The sequence below is a fragment of the Setaria viridis genome, chromosome 6 (genome assembly GCF_005286985.2).
Source record: "Setaria viridis chromosome 6, Setaria_viridis_v4.0, whole genome shotgun sequence".
In the NCBI taxonomy this organism is placed as follows: domain Eukaryota; kingdom Viridiplantae; phylum Streptophyta; class Magnoliopsida; order Poales; family Poaceae; genus Setaria; species Setaria viridis.
Genome location: NC_048268.2, coordinates 23,237,638 through 23,257,337, shown reverse-complemented (window position 1 = coordinate 23,257,337; position 19,700 = coordinate 23,237,638). Strand labels below are relative to the sequence as shown.

General features: G+C 48.0%; 1 protein-coding gene across 1 annotated transcript; it reads left to right on the top strand.

Moving 5' to 3' along the window:
• Window positions 1-13,756: 13,756 nt before the first annotated feature.
• LOC117861599 (uncharacterized) lies at window positions 13,757-18,195 on the top strand. The gene is made up of 6 exons (XM_034745174.2): window positions 13,757-14,296; window positions 16,266-16,402; window positions 16,531-17,005; window positions 17,110-17,314; window positions 17,697-17,763; window positions 17,866-18,195. Exons 2-6 carry the CDS (start codon window positions 16,369-16,371, stop codon window positions 17,898-17,900), a joined length of 816 nt encoding a protein of 271 aa, XP_034601065.1. The 5' UTR covers window positions 13,757-14,296; window positions 16,266-16,368; the 3' UTR covers window positions 17,901-18,195.
• Window positions 18,196-19,700: the final 1,505 nt, after the last annotated feature.

The window sequence follows — 19,700 nt, the reverse complement described above, 5'->3', positions numbered from 1 at the left end:
TTCGCGAGTTCATAGCGCAGGAAGGAACATGTGTGTGCGTACTTAGTGTGTTGGAAACTAAAGTCGATGTAATATTTCTCCGGCTATAGCCGTCCTGTTGGCTTCATCTTATCGGCGCGGCTTATCATGGTACAATGTTTTTCTCTCATAACAAAACAGCATCAGCCGGCTTATTAGCTGCAGAAACCATCAGCCGAACAGCCTGCCCCGTCGCTGCTCCGTGGAGACTTCAACTTGTCTTAATGTTACCTGTCTTCTTTATTTCTGTGTTTGTTTTCTACTATGTTGCTTTCACCTTTGGGGTGCCTTGCTAGCCTTGGCCCAGCTTGCTTTGAATTTAATACTGTTTCCTAATGAGGAACAACAGGTCTTGGAATATCATGTCCTGAAATGTAAAGGGGCATCAACTCTAATAAAAAGTAAAACCCAATCAGAGACAAGATAATCGAGAGCAAAAGTGCTATTGTCTAAAAAAACACGGTGATGTATAGCATTTCTTAAGAAATTGGTAGGCTCTATACATTGCATGGTCGAATGAACGTCGCAACCCAACGTACGTTTGAGAGAAATCGATCGAGCTTTTGCCTCGGTCCAATATAGCTGGAAGCTTACCCCCTTCACAGGCTAGCCTGTCTATGGCCCTGTTTGGTTCAAGGTTTGCTTCGATTCTAAGCGGAATAAGCTTGCGACGGCTTCTATCGCAGACGCGGTGTCCGCGTTTGATTCCCACCCCCGCAATGGTGATTTGGAAATCACGCACCCGCTTCCCTGCCGTACTCTCCATCCCCGTCACCTCGCTCCCGTATGCTCAGCCCCTTCCTCCCTCCCATGCGCTCCGTCCCTGCTGCCGGCTCCCCTCCCTGATGCTGGATCTGCTTCAGGCTCGACGCCGCTCCCCTCCCTTCCGCCGGATCTCTAGCTCCACCAAGCTGCTGACGCCGGATCCCCTCCCCACCGCCGGCTCCCTCCGCAGCCACCCCAGCCAAACGCTCAGCTCAGATTATACATATCTTGGCTTCTTTCATAATCGCGCTCAGCTTATACGTGAGATCCAGGTAAGCGGAACGAAAGAGGGCCTATATATCGACGGATTGCTCGAACCATGTGCCTCTCTAGCTTGAGCTCACCACCGAACCCTGGGCCAAATCGTGTTTATATATAGGGATTGCAAGCAGATGCGGGCTAACGTGCAAGACTACGAGGCCCGCCTGCAAAAATAGGCTTAGCGGCTCCTGCGGGTTCCTGCTTTCTATGACGTGGGCTTGTGCGGCAAGTCTGCTACAACTGGTAGTCTCAGGGGTGTTTGGATACCCCATGCTAAACTTTAGCACCTGTCACATTGGATGTTTGGTACTAATTAGGAGTATTAAATATAATTTAATTACAAAACTAATTGCACAGATGGAGTCTAATTCGCAAGATGAATCTATTAAGCCTAATTAGTTCATGATTTGACAATATGGTGCTACAGTAACCATTTGCTAATGATGGATTAATTAGACTTAATAGATTCGTCTCGCGAATTAGACTCCATATGTGCAATTAGTTTTGTAATTAGCTCATGTTTAGTCTCCTAATTAGCATCCGAACATCCAATGTGACCCTGCTAAAGTTTAGCATCTTGTATCCAAATACCCCTTAAGCAGGCCACCTGCATCCGCCACTAGCCCCTGCAATGGCCTGCAAGCATCCGCTAGCACCCATCAGGCTGTCACCGTATGGACTACACCGCCATCCACTCGTGCCTACTCCACGATGATGTTTGGCTCTCCCTCCGCATCCTCGCCGCCGTGGCATCGGCGTGCTTCACCCCGGCCGTGTCCTGCCTCGCCGCGCTTCACCTTGGTTGTGTCTTGCCTCCCCGCGTGGCTGCGCCTCTCGTTGTCCATGGCCGTGCGTGTACTTGGCCTCCTCGGCGCCGCTGAGCCTGATGCCTTGGAACGGCTCTTGCAGACAGTCGTTCATACACAGCAGCAGACCAAGGAAATCCATATCGCTGCTATATGGGACGAGGTAGGGTGATGGCATGCCCTCGCCGACGGGGACAAAGTTGTACTCTGATGGGTGGCGACGTAGCGTTCAGGGTCGGGTACGATAAGCAGTAAGGAAGATACGCGAGGTTGTTTGGAGAATTTTAATTGGGAGATCAGTTTGGGGAATGCGCGCACCGTCCTGTTCGCTTCAACTTATCAGCCATGCTTCAGCTTATTCTCTCTCACAGAACGGTATTGATCGAATCAGCCGAAATCAACGAAACGAACAGCCGAACAACAATTTGGATCTGCTTCGACGGGATCATTGATGTCCTGCCCACTCGTGGGTGCCGACGCCTGTAGGTGTAACAACCCTAGGTTAGCTAAACCTTGTTTAAGGCTAAATGAAGCAATTAACAGCTAATTAAACAAGTCAAGCGTCAACTTTTGCCCCTAAGAGCTTAAAAGGTGATTAGTCCATAATTTAAAATTATATATAAGAATCTGAAATTTTATCCAAATAAGAGTTGTAGAACACATCCTCTCTAACAACTTTTGTTTTAGGCGTATTGTTTGAATCTGAGCAAAAAGCTTTAAAAAACTCAGAATTCAAATCAGTGGCAATTTAAGAAAAACATGAAAAACCCCAAATTTGCAGTTCTTTTTCTAAAAATTTCTAATATAATCTCAAGTCAAACCTTATAAGAAAGTTTTAGTGCTACGAGCCCTTAACAACTTTGATTTTTGGAGCTAGGTCAAAATCTGCACAAAAGGTTTTCAAAATTGAGGTCAAACACAGCCAGTTTGGTCAACCCGGCGCAATTCTGAATTTTTTTGCCCGTTCTAGTAAAGTTTGGAGCTTTCTAAGTTCAAAACCAAACTGTTTTTTGACCAAACACCCTTTGTAACTTTTGAACCTGGATGTTAGCTCTACAAGTCGTAGAAAGGTAACTTTTCAAGTGCCGTTCAAAAATCCGAAGTAAAACGGTTCCAAAGACCGGCCCTTCACTTTGACCCGCAAATCCCTCGTGCCCCTACTCGCGCCAGAGCGCGTGCGTCGCATGCTCTGCTCACCACCCGCCGCGTGGCTCCCGCTCATCGGCACCGCACCGTCGCACAACCCATGCCCGCGAGCTAACTTGACGAGTGCCGCCTCACCCTATAGCGTCGCTTGCCCGCCCCATCCTTGCCCGAGCCCCATTGTGCCCTATCCCGGTGCTGCAGCGCGCGTGCCCTGCTGCATGCGCCCAGCACTGGCCACCGCCGCCTTCGCCCAACCGGCGCCCTGGACAGCGACGCAACGGAGCCCAGGCCTATGCAGCGGCTTCCCCACGCACTGCCCAGCCTTATCACCTCGCCCGGTAGCCTCTCCTCGCACTCACTCCCCCTCACAGGCCTCCTGTCTCCGAACGAAAACTCCCAGTGCCATTTGCAAACAACCGAGCTCCAGCAGTTCCCTGTGTTCGCCGGCAAAATCCTCCACGCTCGTCCATCTCCCTTCAATAGCCCGCGCCTGAAGCTCCTCCACTTCCTCAGCCACGCCCTCGGCTACTCCCCGTCGTCCACCGTCCACGGAGCCACCGAAAATCGGAGTCTTCCCCAACTCCAGGAACTCCACCCACCGCCCCTTGCCTCACCGTGGCACCCATGCTCCGGCCATCATCATCCCCAACCAAGTGCTCAACTCGAACCTAGGTGAGGCCCTGGTGATCATGCGCATGCTTGTTCTTCTTGTTGGCCGAGTTTTCACGGTCGATTTTGGTCATGTCGTCGGCCGGGCGCGGTCTCTCATCAACGGGTAGGTTAGGGTTGATGCCTCGGGGAGATGAGGGCAGGAGGAGGTGCGCTAGACCTTGGGGATTGTTTTGGGGCAGTCACCGACGAGGGGAAGGGCATAGCCGCGCCGGCGTGGGTGCGCCGCTGCCGGTCCTGCCATGTTTTGGGCGTTCCCGTGTTCTGAGCCTGAGGTTGAAGGAGATCACAGATCAGGGACTTGTTCGCGAGAGGAGAAGAAAGCCTAGGGGGTTATCCATAAAGTTATGGATTTATGTTTGAAGGTCGAATCTGTCCAGGGGTGTAGGCGCAAGATCGAGGGGCCTCTGCGCATTTAAACCATAGACCTGGGGGCTAGATAGGAAGATTGCCTCGATTTTCTTTTTTTTTCCCTAGATCTAAAAAGGCTGAAACTTTGGAAATTCGTAGTAAATTTCAGAAAAATCCTAAAATAGAAAATGAAGATGTTTTGGCATCCTTGAGTTGTGTAGTTTCACATAAAAATAAGTTTGCACATGTCTCTGTTAGAATTAATGTTATATGATTTAATCCTTGTTTAAGCTATTTAAATCATAGAAAATCATAGAAAAATGCTAAAAAGGTAAATCCAACTCTCAAGTGCTTGTCTCAGAGAATAGAAGCTTGTAAAAATGATTTGGAGCCTAGCTCAGATGCTTAAGTCTCTGTTTTAGTTTTATAACTACAATCTAAAGTTTAAATTATTTTTTGCACAATATTTAATCCAGAGAGGAGAAAAATGTGAAACCACATGGAGTGGATCAGTGATGAAGTATAGTTCACAAGGAAAGTATGAAACCTTATCTGAAAGTAAATAAAACCTACTCTCCTGTTTAGAGAAAGATAAATAGGAGTAATATATATAAAATAGATGTCCTTTAAAAATCATGAAAAATTCACCAAAGCCTATGTATCACCCCTATAACTCACTGTTAAAATTTCATGACCAGTTTCATTATGGTTTCTATTTTAAAAATGTTTAAGTGTATGCTACCTTAGGGTAATAAAGTAATTTTAATTATTTTGTGCACCTCTATGGACCCCAACTTTTTACAGTAGCTTAGTAGTAATCAGGATAGGTTGCTGGTAAAGTTTCACCTTCTTTTGTTGCTGTTGGTTAGCCAAACTAAATTTGGAAGATGAACCGGTTTATAATCGATAGAGAAAACATTGAATAATAAAAAGGATAAAGAGGGTATTTTGGAAGAAGCACATAGAAACACTCAGAAATAGGATGACTTTCCTGGTGAACCTTGAGCAACCCTAGAACGACCCCACCCTTCTTCATGAAGTCTAAGTTGTAAAACCTTATATATGTACACAATCACCATCAAGTCAACTCCGGGTTTACACCACAACACACCTTACCTTGTGCAGATAAAGAAGGTGTAGAACCTTGTTTAGGTGAATGTGGTCATGATGTAATTTATACTTCAGTGCTAATTCGTGTTTTACATCCTATGAGAAAGCTTAGAAATTAAACTTGATGCATTTGCATTTCGTGTAGAGCTGAACCTCGCTGACGGGACATACAAGCTTCACCCAGCGCCAGAAGAAGGAGCCGTAGCTGATCTGCAGCCAGCCAGAGCTGATCCCGTACCGGAGCAAGTCGAGGACCAGTTCGCTAACTCCCCATGTGAAGGCAAGCCCCGGAGCATAAATTCCTATCTTTAACTACTTGCAATATATTTGGTTGCCTGATTGTGCATTTACGTTTTTAGGAATTGATTGAAACCGCAGATGCATGAATTAGTGCCCTTTGATCTGAACACTAGTATGATAGGCTGAGTAGTTGCAATGCTTAATAGGACTCGGTAAAAGTTGAGTGATTGACTGTCACTCGTGAGTTATAGGAGTTGTTTGCTCTTCTTTTTGTTACAACTATAAGGACGATGGACGGGGCCGGGCTTATGTTCGGTACTCGGTGGTTTGCCCCATCTATCTACATGAAATTGGACTAAGATCGAGATGTGATAGCGTTCGTGATCAAGTGTTTGAAAGTACTAATCTCATACCTAGTATGGGATGGGGAAGCCTAGTACCTGATTGAACCGGGACGTGAGCGGATCGTTCCACTATCTCTGGAAACTGAGTTTTCCCCTGGTGCATCAGGTGGTGACAAGTGCGGTCATAGAACGGCAGAGGCTAGGTCTATGGAGCCTTGTACCAAGGGAAGTGGGCCCGACATGGGTCTGGGAATTAATGGGGACGGATGATAAATGAAGCGACCCTTCGCGGTGCGTGGATGTCGTGGGATTAGGTTCACCATGCATGGTTAAGAAATTCGAATCGATTCGTCTGCCTCTCACAGTTTGGGACTACTTGATCGCTATGCTACACTAAGTAAGAATGAAAGATGATGATGATTTAATATGGTTACCTGTACTAATTGCTTGGAAAACTATGCTTGTTTAGTATAGTGGCTAACTTAGATTGTTAATTGAACGTAGAACTTGTGGCTAAAATATTGAAAGTAAGGACCTACACTAGTTGCTTTTGGCAAAAACAAACCCCTCTAGCCAAAAAGCTTGCATGTCTAGGTGTTGGTGAAATAGTACCACTGGTCGGTTAAGTCTTGTTGAGCGTAGTCGCTCAGCCTTGTTGTGGCACATCTTTTCAGGTGATGTTGATGCCTCTGAGCCCGCTGCAAGTGGCACTTGGCCTCCCCAACTTCCTCCTAGTTGGACGGTTGAGTGGGATCCCTCCTCGGATGGTGAGGATCGGGATCATTGATGTCATGATCGGCTTCATCATGATATCCTGCAATGACGGTTAGCTTCCTCTTAGTTATTTCGGTTATTTGAGAACTCTGCAAACTTTGCTTGAATTTCAAACTTGATGTTGTAATAATTTGATGCACATGTTTAATCTGGATGGACTGTTGTAATCTCTGGAACCACTCACCTTTGTGTGAGCTATGCTTTCTCGATCCTGTGTTAAGTGGTTTATCGGATGAAATCCGCCGGACTACCGAGTTAACTTGATTAAAGTACATGGCCGCGTGTTAGGCAACTTAAGTGTGCTTTAGCTAAGTTAATTTAGGCAGTTCCACCATAGTAGGACGCTTGAGTTGACTACAAACTCAGAAGTACAGCGAAGGCCCTACGTAGCTGGAGCATCATGCGCTATGTCGGCAGCGTTCGTCTACAACTTTTCATGGCCCAAGTTCCCATGCAAGTACTGGGGGGTTCCATTGTCCATCTTCAGGCTCAAGCGCAGTGAGGAGCAGCCGCTGATCGACGCTAGAATTCCTACTTGGAAGTCAGCCGGGTCTACTCACAGTTGCTGGTTGAACTCTACTCACCAAGGTCACGCTACCTACAATTCCTATTCATGTCTCCATTGCAATTGGCCTCTTGGAGTGGGCAGTTCAGCAGATACGATCGACGACGTCGTGCCTTCCTTTGGGCATTGATGAAATAATAGGCTTGGCCCATTACAATTTCAGAAATTCTAAATAAATCTTAAAATTCCATGTGGGCATGAGCAAGTGGTGGAGTGGTGCAAATTTTTAATCCCACACTGCTAGTGGAGGAGGAGGATGGCCAACTTAAATATGGAAGTTGTCTCCACTCCTCCAAGCTATGTGTGTGGGGAGAGAAAGAAATCTCCATGTGCGCGTACTCACCCGCCCCGCCTCGCCAGGGGGGCGCGGGCGCGCGGCAGCTGTGTGAATGGTCCGCTGAAATCCAGCCCTTCGCCTTGCGGGGGGCACGGTTTCCTTTTACCATTTTTTTTGTTACTTGGCTCTTAAGTTAGTGAGATATATGGAAGTCTAATCGGTTTAGATCACGATTGCGATATATATGGAAGTCTAATCGGTTTAGATCACGATCGCGACGTGAGATCGCCGTTTTATTTTTTGTTACATGGCCTTTAAATCAGCGAGATATATGGAAGTCTAATCGGTTTAGATCATGATCGTGATGTGAGATCGTGGGCTCTCCTATATATATACACAACCTATCTGCCTCTACCGAAATTACATCTAATTGAGTTAGGGTTTTTGCCTCTTCTCGCTACTGCGCCGCCACCGGCACCGGCGAACGGGAGAGCAGGTCTTCGGAACCTCTCGCTCTTGTGATCCTGCACCAGGAGAGAGCGAATAAGGTTTTTGGGAAGTGCTACACGCGAATGCTCAAGGTCTTCACCACGGCTCGTCTTCCATCCTAGTCCAGCGTTGCGGCAGCCCATCGTCTTCGGCGTCGTCTGCTGCGCTCCGTCCGCAACACCGTCGTTCCGTCAGCACCGCTTGCTAGCACGACTGCATCCGCAAAGTATGTACGCCATGATACGATCTGTTATTTCAGCATGTTTTCTAAGATTATGAAGTTGTGCTTGCTATTACCTAGTATGTTATAAAATTACATGCTAGGTTTTATTCTTGTCATGATAAATCTAGTTCGGAAATTAATCACGCAGTTGTCTAATTTTCCAACAATCCAAAAACCTTATTATAGGCAATCTGTTGATTTTGGTATGGCTGGTTTTGCTGAGTCACTGAGGCTGAAAAAATTTACCGGTGTGAACTTTAAGAGGTGGAAATCAAAGGTTTGTCTCTGGTTTAATGCTATGAACATCTGGGACACAAGGCTTGGCAAACCTGAAGCCGAACTTACTGTTGAAGCGCAGAAAAAGCTAGATGATGGCAATAACCTTTTCGTGGGATGTATCATTAGTAATATATGTGACCGTCTGGTCGATGTCTACATAGACATGACAGATGCGAAGGTGTTGTGGGATGCTCTAGTTGCAAGGTATGATGCAGCAGATGCAAGCAATGAACTATACCTCATGGAGAGTTTCCATGACTACAGGATGGTAAATAACCTTTCTGTGGTAGAGCAGGCTCATGAGGTACAGTGCTCCTTAAGTGTCAATTACCCGACAAGTTTGTGGCTGGCTGCATAATTGCAAAGTTGCTGTTGATGCAAAATCCTGATGATGGTGGACCCTGCATCAGCACATGAGGACCTGGGAGATCTGCTTAACTCCAGTGCAGAATCCAAATCGGCGCGCGTGGTGTGCGCGAGCGTGCCAATCAGTTTAACCATTAAACTGACAAGGTGGAGATAATCCTTCGTGGTGAGCGGAGTAATCCATCGGCCATCCAGCCGATTTAATATATTTTGCGATAACCATCGGCCAGGCAGGCGTGCTAGTCAGTTTGACCATTCAACTTACAAGGTGGAGATAATTCTCTCGAAGTTTGATGGAGTTGGCCGATCGGGCCGATATGATCCTTGATGTGATAACCATCGGCTAGAGAGCCGATAGGAGACAGAGCGCCGTCGAGTTATTACTCCACCATATCTAGAGCCACAAGCCCATGAGATCTAAACTAACTTCACCACCAATATTTCTAGGCGAAACCACAGTGATGCACCCGGTAGTTGCAACCTAGAAACACTCAGCAGGACGTCAGTCTAAACCCCGCTAGCCGATGAATCTAATCACAATGAAACTCAATTCCGACGGCATTCGAGGGGTAACCAAGATTAAGATGCAACAGGCTATTAAAAACAGATCTATCATCTATTCCGATAGAATTAATAACAATTAATATGTCGTAACGGTAAGATGATAGAACAGATAAATATCAGCCGATGCAATCTTAATCAAGGTGGGATAACTGGTGAATACCGTAGATCGAGACAGAAGTGATGCACCGTAAGTCGAAGATCCAAGATACTCGATAACTGTGATAACTGGTAGATTAAACTAGACAGAAGTGATGCACCCTCTGGGGGCGACTGCCCTCGTTTGCGCTCGACAGCGGCCACGAGGGGAGCCTCGCACTGCTATTTGCCCTTCTTCTTTTGCTGGCGGCTGGAGGTGCCTTCGTCAACATCCTCCTCCCACTTTGCCTTGCCTTTGGAGCGGTCAAAGATCGCTCCCACAGCCTCTTCGCCCGAGGCGTAGCTGGTGGCAATGTTGAGGAGCTCCTCCGTGGTTCACGGGCCTCGACGCCCTAGCTCGTGGACGAGGGGCCGGCAGGAGGTTCCTGCTAGGAAAGCCCCTATGACGTCGGCATCCGCGACGTTGGAGAGCTCAATGCGCTTCCTGGAGAAGCGCCAGATGTAATCCCGGAGGGACTCGTCCGCTCCCTGGCGACAGCTCCGGAGATCCCAGGAGTTGCCGGGGCGCGTGTACGTGCCTTGGAAGTTTCCTATGAAAACCTCCTTCAGGTCGTTCCAGCAGCGGATCTGTCCCGAAGGGATATGTTCCAGCCAAGCTCGCGTTGAGTCGGCCAGGAAGAGTGGTAGGTTGCAGATGATGAACAGGTCATCGTCCGCCTTGCCGGCTTAACATGCAAGCCGGTAGTCACTTAGCCAAACCCCAGGGTTCGTCTCCCCTGAGTATTTGGCTACATTTGTCGGTTGCCTGAAGCGCGGCGGAAAAGGCGCGTTCAGGATGCGCGCAGAGAAGGCCGGGGGCCAAGCCGGGCCGGGGCTCGGGCTGTGGTCTTCCCCACTGTCGTAGCGCCCGCCGCGGTGAACGTGGTAGCCACGATCTACCCCGTCCTCCCTATCCGCACGGGAGCGCCTCCGCGCGTTCAGGGTGTCGCGGGCTTCGCGGACGGGGCCAACACGCTGATGAACGGGTCGGGCCCCGCCTCCCGCAGGTGGTGGTGTCCGACGGGCGGACGTGGCCTGGTTTGCCCTAGGAGGGGGCTCGTGGACAAACTCCCCCCATCTCTCCGGGGGCGCCTCGGGCGTCACCCTACTGGCGTTCTGCCCGCGTCGCCGGGACGCAGAACTTTCCGCTTGCTGGACGGCGGTGCATTCGAGCAAGTCGCGCATCTTTTGGCATGCCCGTCGCTCCTCGGGCGTCGCCGGCTCGGGGAGTTGCCGGAGCAAGGCCGCCGCAGCTGCGACGTTTTGGCTGGCGCGGGCGAAGAGCTGTGGACGCTCTTCGTCCGCGCAAATGCGCTGCTGGACGTCGCGCGCCCGCTGTCGTGCTCCGCCCTCGTGGCGGGGACGCTCGACCTCTTGGCGGGAGGCTGCGCGCGCCTCTGGCTGCTGAGAGCGCTCCAGGGCCCTTGGTAAGGCTCCGGTTGTAGCCGCGGCGCGCGCGGGGGGGGGTCCTTTGTCTCCCCTCGGCGCCGTTGTCGTTGGACCCTTCGGAGTGCACGTCAGTCATGAAGCACTCACGCGAGGGGTGGGGGCTCCCGTTGCTGGAGCCGACGTCAGAGATCGTCGTCACCACGCCTGCGAGCTCGTTGCTCGCGGGCGACACGGTCATGGACCGCGTCAGGAGGTGACCATAAGTCTCCACGGCGTTGCGTAGCCCGAAGAGCCGACCACCTGGGAAGGACCCTCTGGCGCGCGCCCAGCCGCTCGCCGCTATCCCGGCGGCAGGGCCAAGGATGGCGGGACGAGCGGGCAAGACAAGGATGGGGATCAGCTCGATCCCTTCCACGGTGGCGAGGAAGTCCAGACTCCCGAAACGGATCAGGGAGCCCGGAGCGAAGCTGATATCGTGATTGGCCATTTGAAGCCGGAAATGTACGCGCAAAGGTCCCCTACCTGGCGCGCCAACTGTCGTTGTCAAGATTTGCGGATCAAGACTTAGACTAGTAAATTTCTTTTATGCGCGTAAGGCTTCGGATGGTGGCGTGGGAGACACGGGGTTAGACTGGTTCGGGCAAGGGAAGCCCTACGTCCACTATCGAGGCTGCTCGTGTTGCCCACGTGGGGTTCTGTAGTAGGGGTTATAGATGAACGAGAGAGGGATCTGATCCCAGGTCTCTTGAAGGTGCTTGTGCTCTAAGGGAATGCGAGAGTGTGCTGTTGGTTTGCGGGAAAAGCCTCTGCCCCCTATCTCTGGCCCCCGATGCCCCTTTTATATCGTAAGGGGACTGCCGGGGTTACAGGTGAGACCGGGTGGTGAGAGCCGTAAAGAGTTTAAACGTAGGAGGGTAAAAATATACCACGAAGGGAGGAACCAAGTTCCTAGGTTCCCGGCGTCCTCGCCGGCCTTCGGCGTCTGCCGGCGCGTATGCTGGAGGAGGAGGGTGGCCGCGTGCCAACTGTCGTCGCGCTCCGCAGATCGCCTCCTCGGTGGCTGTAGCCGCTGGGTCATGATGAGGGAGTTTCGTCGTGACTCCGGTGTCCGTTAGGAGGGACGGCGGATGCCGCCGTCCTGCTGATGCCTCGCGGAGGGCGGGCATCACATCCCTGCTGCCGGGCGCGCGGGACCCGAGAACGGGCGGGTCTTCCCTCTGCTCCGGCGGCGCAGGCCATGAGTGCCTTGCGGCGAATGGAAGGAGGCTGCAGGTACTGTAGCTCTGTACAGTGCGGCCGTGCATGGGTACTTGCAGTAGGTTGCGTGAAGAGCACGATCATCCTTCTCTCTGACATGCCTGCGGCGCATTTATGGCGAGGTTGATAGGAGGGCCCACGAGATCGGCGCCCGAGGCGGATACTTGTCGGGTGGGCTTGGGTCAGCCCGACCCCAAATCTGCGGTCGGGTGAGGCGGAGCTCGATCTTCCGGGGGTCGGGGATGCCCGACCCCGGAACTCGGGGTCGGGCGAGGCGGACTGCAGTCCACAAGGGGTCGGGAGCGTCTGACCCCGGGTCTTCGGTCGGGCGAGGTGGAGCGTGGCCTTCAAGGGGTCGGGAGCGTCCGACCCCGGGTCTCCTGGTCGGGTGAGGCGGAGCGTGGCCTCTCCCTGCCATGTCGGGGCGACGGCAATTTCGCTACCTTAGATGGGCCTGGGCCTTCATGACCGTTGCTTTAAGCATCATTAGGAGGCCGTTAATATTTCCCCCCCAACAAACGCGCCGCCGCCGCCTAGCGCCCACCGCCCCGCTGCGGCGTGGCAGGGTCTCGCTAGAGTTCCGCGGACGTGGAGCTCCGGTGAGACCCTACCGCGCCCGTGGAGACCTCCTCCCCCCCTCCCCCTCCCGCTGCCACCATGACCATGGGCGCCCCGCCCCAGCCTGGTTGCCTCCACCGCCGCCAGAACCCTAAAGCCACCCTCCGGCTGTCCCCATCGCCTGACCGGCCTACTTCCCTCGAGCCCCTTCTAAACCCGCTAGAGTTGGAGCAGAAAGGGCACTCAACCCCAAACCCTAACCAAGCTAATCACAGGGCGCAAGAAATCAAGTGCTGGATTGCTCCAAAACACTTGGTTGTGCTATACCATTTCTCAAAAAAAATATTTTTTTCTTAAATTTCTTTGTTTTATATTTTCATTACTTTCTTCATGTTTTGAAATATTTCACTTTGCTCTATTTTATTTTTTACTTCTTTTTTTGTTTTTTCTCGAAATATTTGTTTTCGTGATGCTTTTTTTTTCATAAACTAGGAACATTTTACATATGGACATGGGCCATCTTCCCTATGATGCTTGAATATAGTTTGTTTCCTAAACAAACAATTTTGTGGTGAAGCTGAACATTTCTCTTTTGTCCTAGATTTTTTTAATAACATGGAACATAATTCTCCCTACTATAAGCATTGAGTTTGTTCGATGTCCTTCTCGACCTAGAACATTTTTATACCAAACGCATTTGTTTTCCAAACTTGGAACATTTTTCTCCTGAAGATGGATGGAACAATGTTCTCGCAAAATCTAGAACTATTTATTTCTAAACATTTTTTTCGTTCTTCATATAAAATAAATTTCCACACCTGATGAAGGTGTGGGGTGTGCGCTCGTGACTTGGGCGAGTCGTGGGCAGGGGTCAAGGCGGTGCACATGGTGGCTGGTGGGGTTCCGCTACTCCTACTTGCTTCAACGCGCTGCTGCTACTTGCTCGTGATTCTCTCCTTTCTGGTCTTCTTTTATTTGAAAAACTTTTCTTCTGGTCTCTTCTCACTCCCCACCCACCCATGCCCATGCTGGACTGCCATTGATTTCACCGGCATTTTCCTCAATCGCTCTCGTCCGCCCCTGCACTGCACCTCGCCGGCCGAGCCGCCGCCGAGCTTCACCGCGATATCCAACGCCATTCGTCGCGTCGTCACCACGAGCTATGTGACGCCCTGCTCAGTCCTGTTCTGCTCCCCGCGGCGGGCTCGCCCACTCCGATCCATAGCATGGACATCAGTGCCTTGGTGGCGCACGCCCTGCTGCACCAGGCGGAGTAGCCGGGATGTGTGAGAGAGAGAGCAGCAGCAGCAGCAAGCAAGCAAGCACGCCCGCCCTGCTGCACCACGCATACACGTCTCGTCAGGCTGGAGTAAAAAGGCGCCATTACGTTCTTGCCCTGACCCGGCCGCTGGCTTGGCGGGCTTCGCCTACCACCTTACCCGTTTCGGCAAGGAGCACAGGAGTGGATTGAAGCCTACCACTCCTCTCTCGCGGCTGCTCAAACTTTTTAACCCAGCATCCCGCGCTCCTTCTTCCTTCTCGTCTCAACTTCTCTACCTTCTATCAGCTCCATCTGTTGTCTGTCTTCTCTAACGCCGTGGTCGCCCTCTTCATCTTCTGCAAGCTCCCCGACCATCTGCGCGGCCCGGCCCTGAGGGCGGGCGAGCGGGGCGGCGGCCGGCCAGGCCCCCGGAAAGCAAAGGCCCCCAGGTACGTATTATGTACGTATACACAGACAGGAGTAGCAAATAGCGCGAGAAGGAAGAGCCACGACGCACGACGCCACGCGCTGTCATGCATGCTGAGGAATAAAAAAAATGAGTAGAGAATCAATTAATAGCTCTTTTCTTATAGTATGTAAATGACTAGAGAATCCGTTGATAGCTTTTCTTAGATCGAGGAATATAATATAAAAGCACTTCAGAAAATCTAGATGATTTGATGATAGTTAGCTGCGCAGGCTCAGTACCTCCCTCTCGGGGTCGTCAGAGTTCGAATCCTAGAGGACTCACTCCAGGAGTCATGGTCGCCCATGACTTGAAGTCCCAGACATGCATGCATTCATTCAGAGCCACCACCTGCATGCAAATATATCACTTCTAGTCAGTCATCAAAAATGGAGTACAAGGGTCAGGAGGAACATATGATACATCTGCTGGAGTTCCAAGTCACGCCAAGTTTTACATTATCACAAAATAATCTGACATGTTTGACCAAGAGAAACTTGATAGGCAAAAAGGTATCTGTTGCGAAAGTCCTTTAACATAGAAGAAAAAAAATAGAGTGAATGGGTATTCTAACATTAGTCTGTTAAGAGTAGGCATCAAAGATAATGATCAAGGATAGGTATTGATCAAACATGTAATGGTAAGTAAAATAGTGATTAGAATTATATTTTACTTTTCAAGGCAAACTGGCAAACATCACTTCAAGTCATCACAGTAAATTAAGTAAAGAGTAGCATAGACTTATGCTTTATTCTAACTTATTCAACGTCAGATTTATACCTTTATTTAACCTGCCAAGCAAAGAGAGCTTTTCACGTTCCGACTGCTATCTCCTAAACATGGAAAGTAGTAGGCAAGAAAACTAACGAGGGAGCTAAACCAGCTTCTTAGCTATTAGCTATCCCAATTATCCCAAATTATAAGTTATTCTAAAAATCTTGGAGAGTCAAAACATCTCAAGTTTGACCAAATTTATATAATAAGATAATAACATCTATTATGTTAACTAAGTATCATTAGATTCCTCATCAATTCTATTTTCATAATATACCTATTTGATGTCATAAATCTTCATAATTCTCTATATAATTTTGGTCAAACTTTAGATGTTTTGACTCTCCAAGATTCATGGAATGATTTATAATTTGGAATGGAGGGAGTAGTATATATACAAGTAGCGCGCACTTGTTTTTCTATAAACCCGAGGCACTGAATATAGGTAAAAGGGAAACCGAATGAACGCTGAATACATTAGGCGGCATTGTAAATTAAATCAGCCATGTCATATCAAATGTTATATATATTATTAGTATTGAGTGGCAAGGTACCTTGGTTCGGCAACCTGTGCAGGACATAGAACAACTGTAGGTGTCCTGCTCCTGCCTACTTGTAAGCAATTGTTTCTGTTCGGCTGATGGTTTCTACGGCTGATAAGCGGGTTTATACTGTTTTGTTGTAAGAGAAAAATATTGTACCATAGCTAATAAGTCGGGCTGATAAATTCAAACGAACAGGGCTAGAAGGGAGTTATCTAACTGCTGTATATATACACTTGAGCCTTGGACATTTTTTTTTGCAAGTTCTATAATTAGCATGATTGTGCATCCATTTTCGCATTCTATATATAGGGTGTCATTTAGTTTTTTTTCCTGTATAAATAGTTATGCATGCATATTTTTTTGCACTAATTTGGCAGTTAACTAGTACGAAAGAAAAACATGTTAATTTCATATATAGCTAACGCAGTAGGTTTGAAGCATACATCCATACCAGTATTATTATCTGAAAAGACTTTTAGAATGTATATAGACATCAATTTATGAATGCTAAATTATGAAATCCAGAACTCATAATTGAGTCGCAACAAAGTTAAAAGAAGTTAGCTTAATCAATGTCTAATAGTCAGTCAAATAGTACAGAAATGTTTATTGGATTTTTATTGGCAATCATAGGAATTTGCTTGGCGAATAACCAAAAACAAATCTCATGCCAATTGCATCAAGAAGAGAAGGGAGGCGCTGAAACTTGGAAAGTGGCCACGCGGAAGCTGCTTCCATGGCAGCAACAGCTGCCGCCAGTGGTGATCTTGGTATGTCCTGTTCAAATACCCAGCCCAACTGAGCAATTATTCTCCTAGACGCTGGGTAGCTTATTAACACTGATGCCACATTTCCTAAAAGAAAACATTGACGTGATATTTTGTTCGCTCATATGTAGGTCATTTCTTCCTCAGTAATGGCATATCAGTAGAGGAACACAATGAACTGGTGAAATCAGTAGAACCGCTTCGTGGAAGTGTGGTGAGGATCATTTTAGCCAATAAGAAAAATGTAGTTGTTCAAACCGGCACTGCTTCTCTTGTGTACAGGGGTGATGAGCGGAGTTTGTTTCTCACCTGTGCCCATAATTTTGGAGAAAAACTACGTGGAGAGGTGATTAGGCTACCTAATGGAGATACAGTTGAAGATTACCCAATTGAGCATATCGTTTACCGACATAAGGGTCGTGATCTTTTACTGTTTTCGGTTAAAGACCTGCCTCAATGCCAATGTTTGGAGTTCTCTACTGATGAAGTAAAGGAAAACGACAAGGTTGTACTACTTGGGTTTTCCGGTCCACCTCTATGGGTCAACAATAAAGAGCTTGTGCCAGCACCGGTCGTGGCACTTTCAATTCTTACTGGTGTAGTTTGGTAAGTATACATGCATATCAAAGGATCATTTAGGTGTCTTTTTCTAGTTTTGTCACATGTGTTCTTTTTAATGAAAATCACCATTGTTTCTTTCTCATACACAGTACTGATCCATATAAAACTGAAGGCGATCAGCATCATGAGAAGATCATCTATAGTTGTCAGGCCATACAAGGTCATTCAGGATCTCCCCTCTTTAAAAATGGTAAACTTGTTGCAGTTCATATAGCCGCTGATAAAAATTGGAGAGATGGTGTATCAACCAACACAGTCTTGCATTCTCTAAGAGAACACCTTGAACTGGGAACTGTAAGTTGACATTTCAACTTTCGTGATTGTGAATGTGAATCTTATGCAACTAATTTCTATCGTGCTTTATTCCAAATTTTTGGCATTACATAAATATGTGTGATCCCCTTGTGAGTTGTAAGCAAATATGTGCATCGTAAGAGTAGTGCTGCTTATTAGTATATTCTATCTTTGATTGCAAATAGTTATATTCTTAAATGATGAGTTTTTTTGTCATTTGCACATATTATAGATACAATGCCATATACATCTATTTGCCTTCTGTTACAATTTCTTAGTATATATCAAAAGTGTTATCTTTAAGATGTTTATAGGTTTACAGTTTTATTTTTTTCAAATATATCGTATGCAAGGTTAACCTTTCTATGTTCCAACTTTTTAGGATAACGAGGATACAATTGATAAGTTGCTTGAAAGGCTCTATAATAAAAGTGGCCATGTGCCTTATGGTATGTTGAATTGTCGTGTAAACGCTGGTCCTTCAATCTTTATTGATTAATAACACATCCATCATCTATCTCTCATTATTATCCAATGCAATATTTCCACAGCTGAGCTTCAAACCTGTCAAGAAGAAGAAGAGTAAAGGGAAGGCAAGAAGAGGCTAATGAAGAACTTGGCTAACTAAAGAATGTTCAGTCCTCGTTCCGTCGTCATAGGGATGAATGATCGAGGTAGCCAGAAGATGATTAAGACTTGTAGAACTGTTTGTTTGTATTTTTTTGTGTGGATTATTACATTGGGCTATGGGTAGTATTTGTGTGGATTAAAATGCTGACTCTTGATTGGCATGATAACAAACTAAAACCCAAGCTTTTAATCATGGCACATGTGAGCTCAACAATTTGAGAAAATTGAATAACCAATTTGAGCTGCAGACCTCCTTTTCGAGTTTGGATTTTCCATGATACTGGCATGCATCTTTCTCTCTTAAGGGTGTTTTTAAAGTTTTTTAGATATCCATTAAAAAAGTGAGCGCCCAACTTTTCCTACGGGCATGATTATAGAGATATTTATTATGTGTGGATTATTAGAAGTGGGATAGTAATAAATAATTCGAATCTACTGTGAAGGCATCGACCTCCGACCACGTCCTAGCATAGTAGATAGATCTGCATATGCCCGCCACCAGATCCGGACGCAGTGTACCTTAGTAGTTCTGCTTCTCTCCACAACTCGGTTTTGGCTTCGCAGTGTAGTGTTCACTACCTTGCAGCCTCTTGTGGACAAAGCTACTGGCAACGGCTGCTGCCGGACGACTCACCCTTGTGCGGTCGTCCTTCCTAACGTCCCAGCCGATGTACCTGCTCACTGCCCTAGCGAAATGCCCCCAAAAGAGGTGCTGGATAGCATTGACATGAAAAGGAAGCAGTTTCTATGGGCTGGCTCAGCTCAGCAGCCTTGACGGGAGGCAAATGCAAGGTTAATTGGAAACGTAGGACTGGGCCATCTCAATCTGGCGGTGGCGGGTTGGGTGGGAGTCCTGAACTGAACTGAACCTCCACTTCACAAGTTTGCTCGATCGTTGTGCACCCTGCGAGGCTTTCGTCGGACGACGGCATGGATGACGGCGGTCCGGACGATAACGATGATGACAGTGGCGATAGTAACTACTACAACGGTTACCATCCAGGTTTCCATGAAGGCGGTCGTTCGTCGTCCGCCCCGGCCCGCGCAGGGTCTGGTACTGGTACCGCCGCGTGCCCTGACGTGCGTGGCGCCGCTCAGGTCTGCCTCCAGATTTCCAGCGGGCCAAAAGATTCAGGCGTGCGAGGTCAGCGACGTCGACCTGGTGACTCGACGTGACCACTCGCCCTATGCCTGCACGACCCGATGCATCATGCCGAGGCCGACCTGCCAGGGTGCGTGCCGGCTTTAGGGGAGCCTGCCATACCGTACCAACGGGTTTCAGAGATGATATTAGGAGGGTGTTTGAATCCATATACTAATTTTTAGTTCGGGTCATATTGGATGTTTGATACCAATTAGAAGGATTAAATATAAAATAATTTAAAACTAATTGCATAAGTTGTGGCTAATTTGCGAGACGAATCTATTAAACCTAATTAATCCATAATTAGCATATATTTACTGTAGCATCACATGGTCAAATTATGGACTAATTAGGCTTAATAAATTTATCTCACGAATTAACCTTTATTTATGCAATTGGTTTTATAATTAACATATATTTAATACTTCTAATTAGTATCTGAACATTCGATGTGACAGCAACTAAACTTTAATCCCTATCTTCAAACGGGGCCGCATCGTGACCTCCCCCCGACTCTCCAACCTGAGGACTCCACTGTCGCTGCGTTCATCCAGCTTTTTGTCGACACGGTGCGTGTTTACCGCTGGAGCAACCTCTCATTAAGTTGCGCGC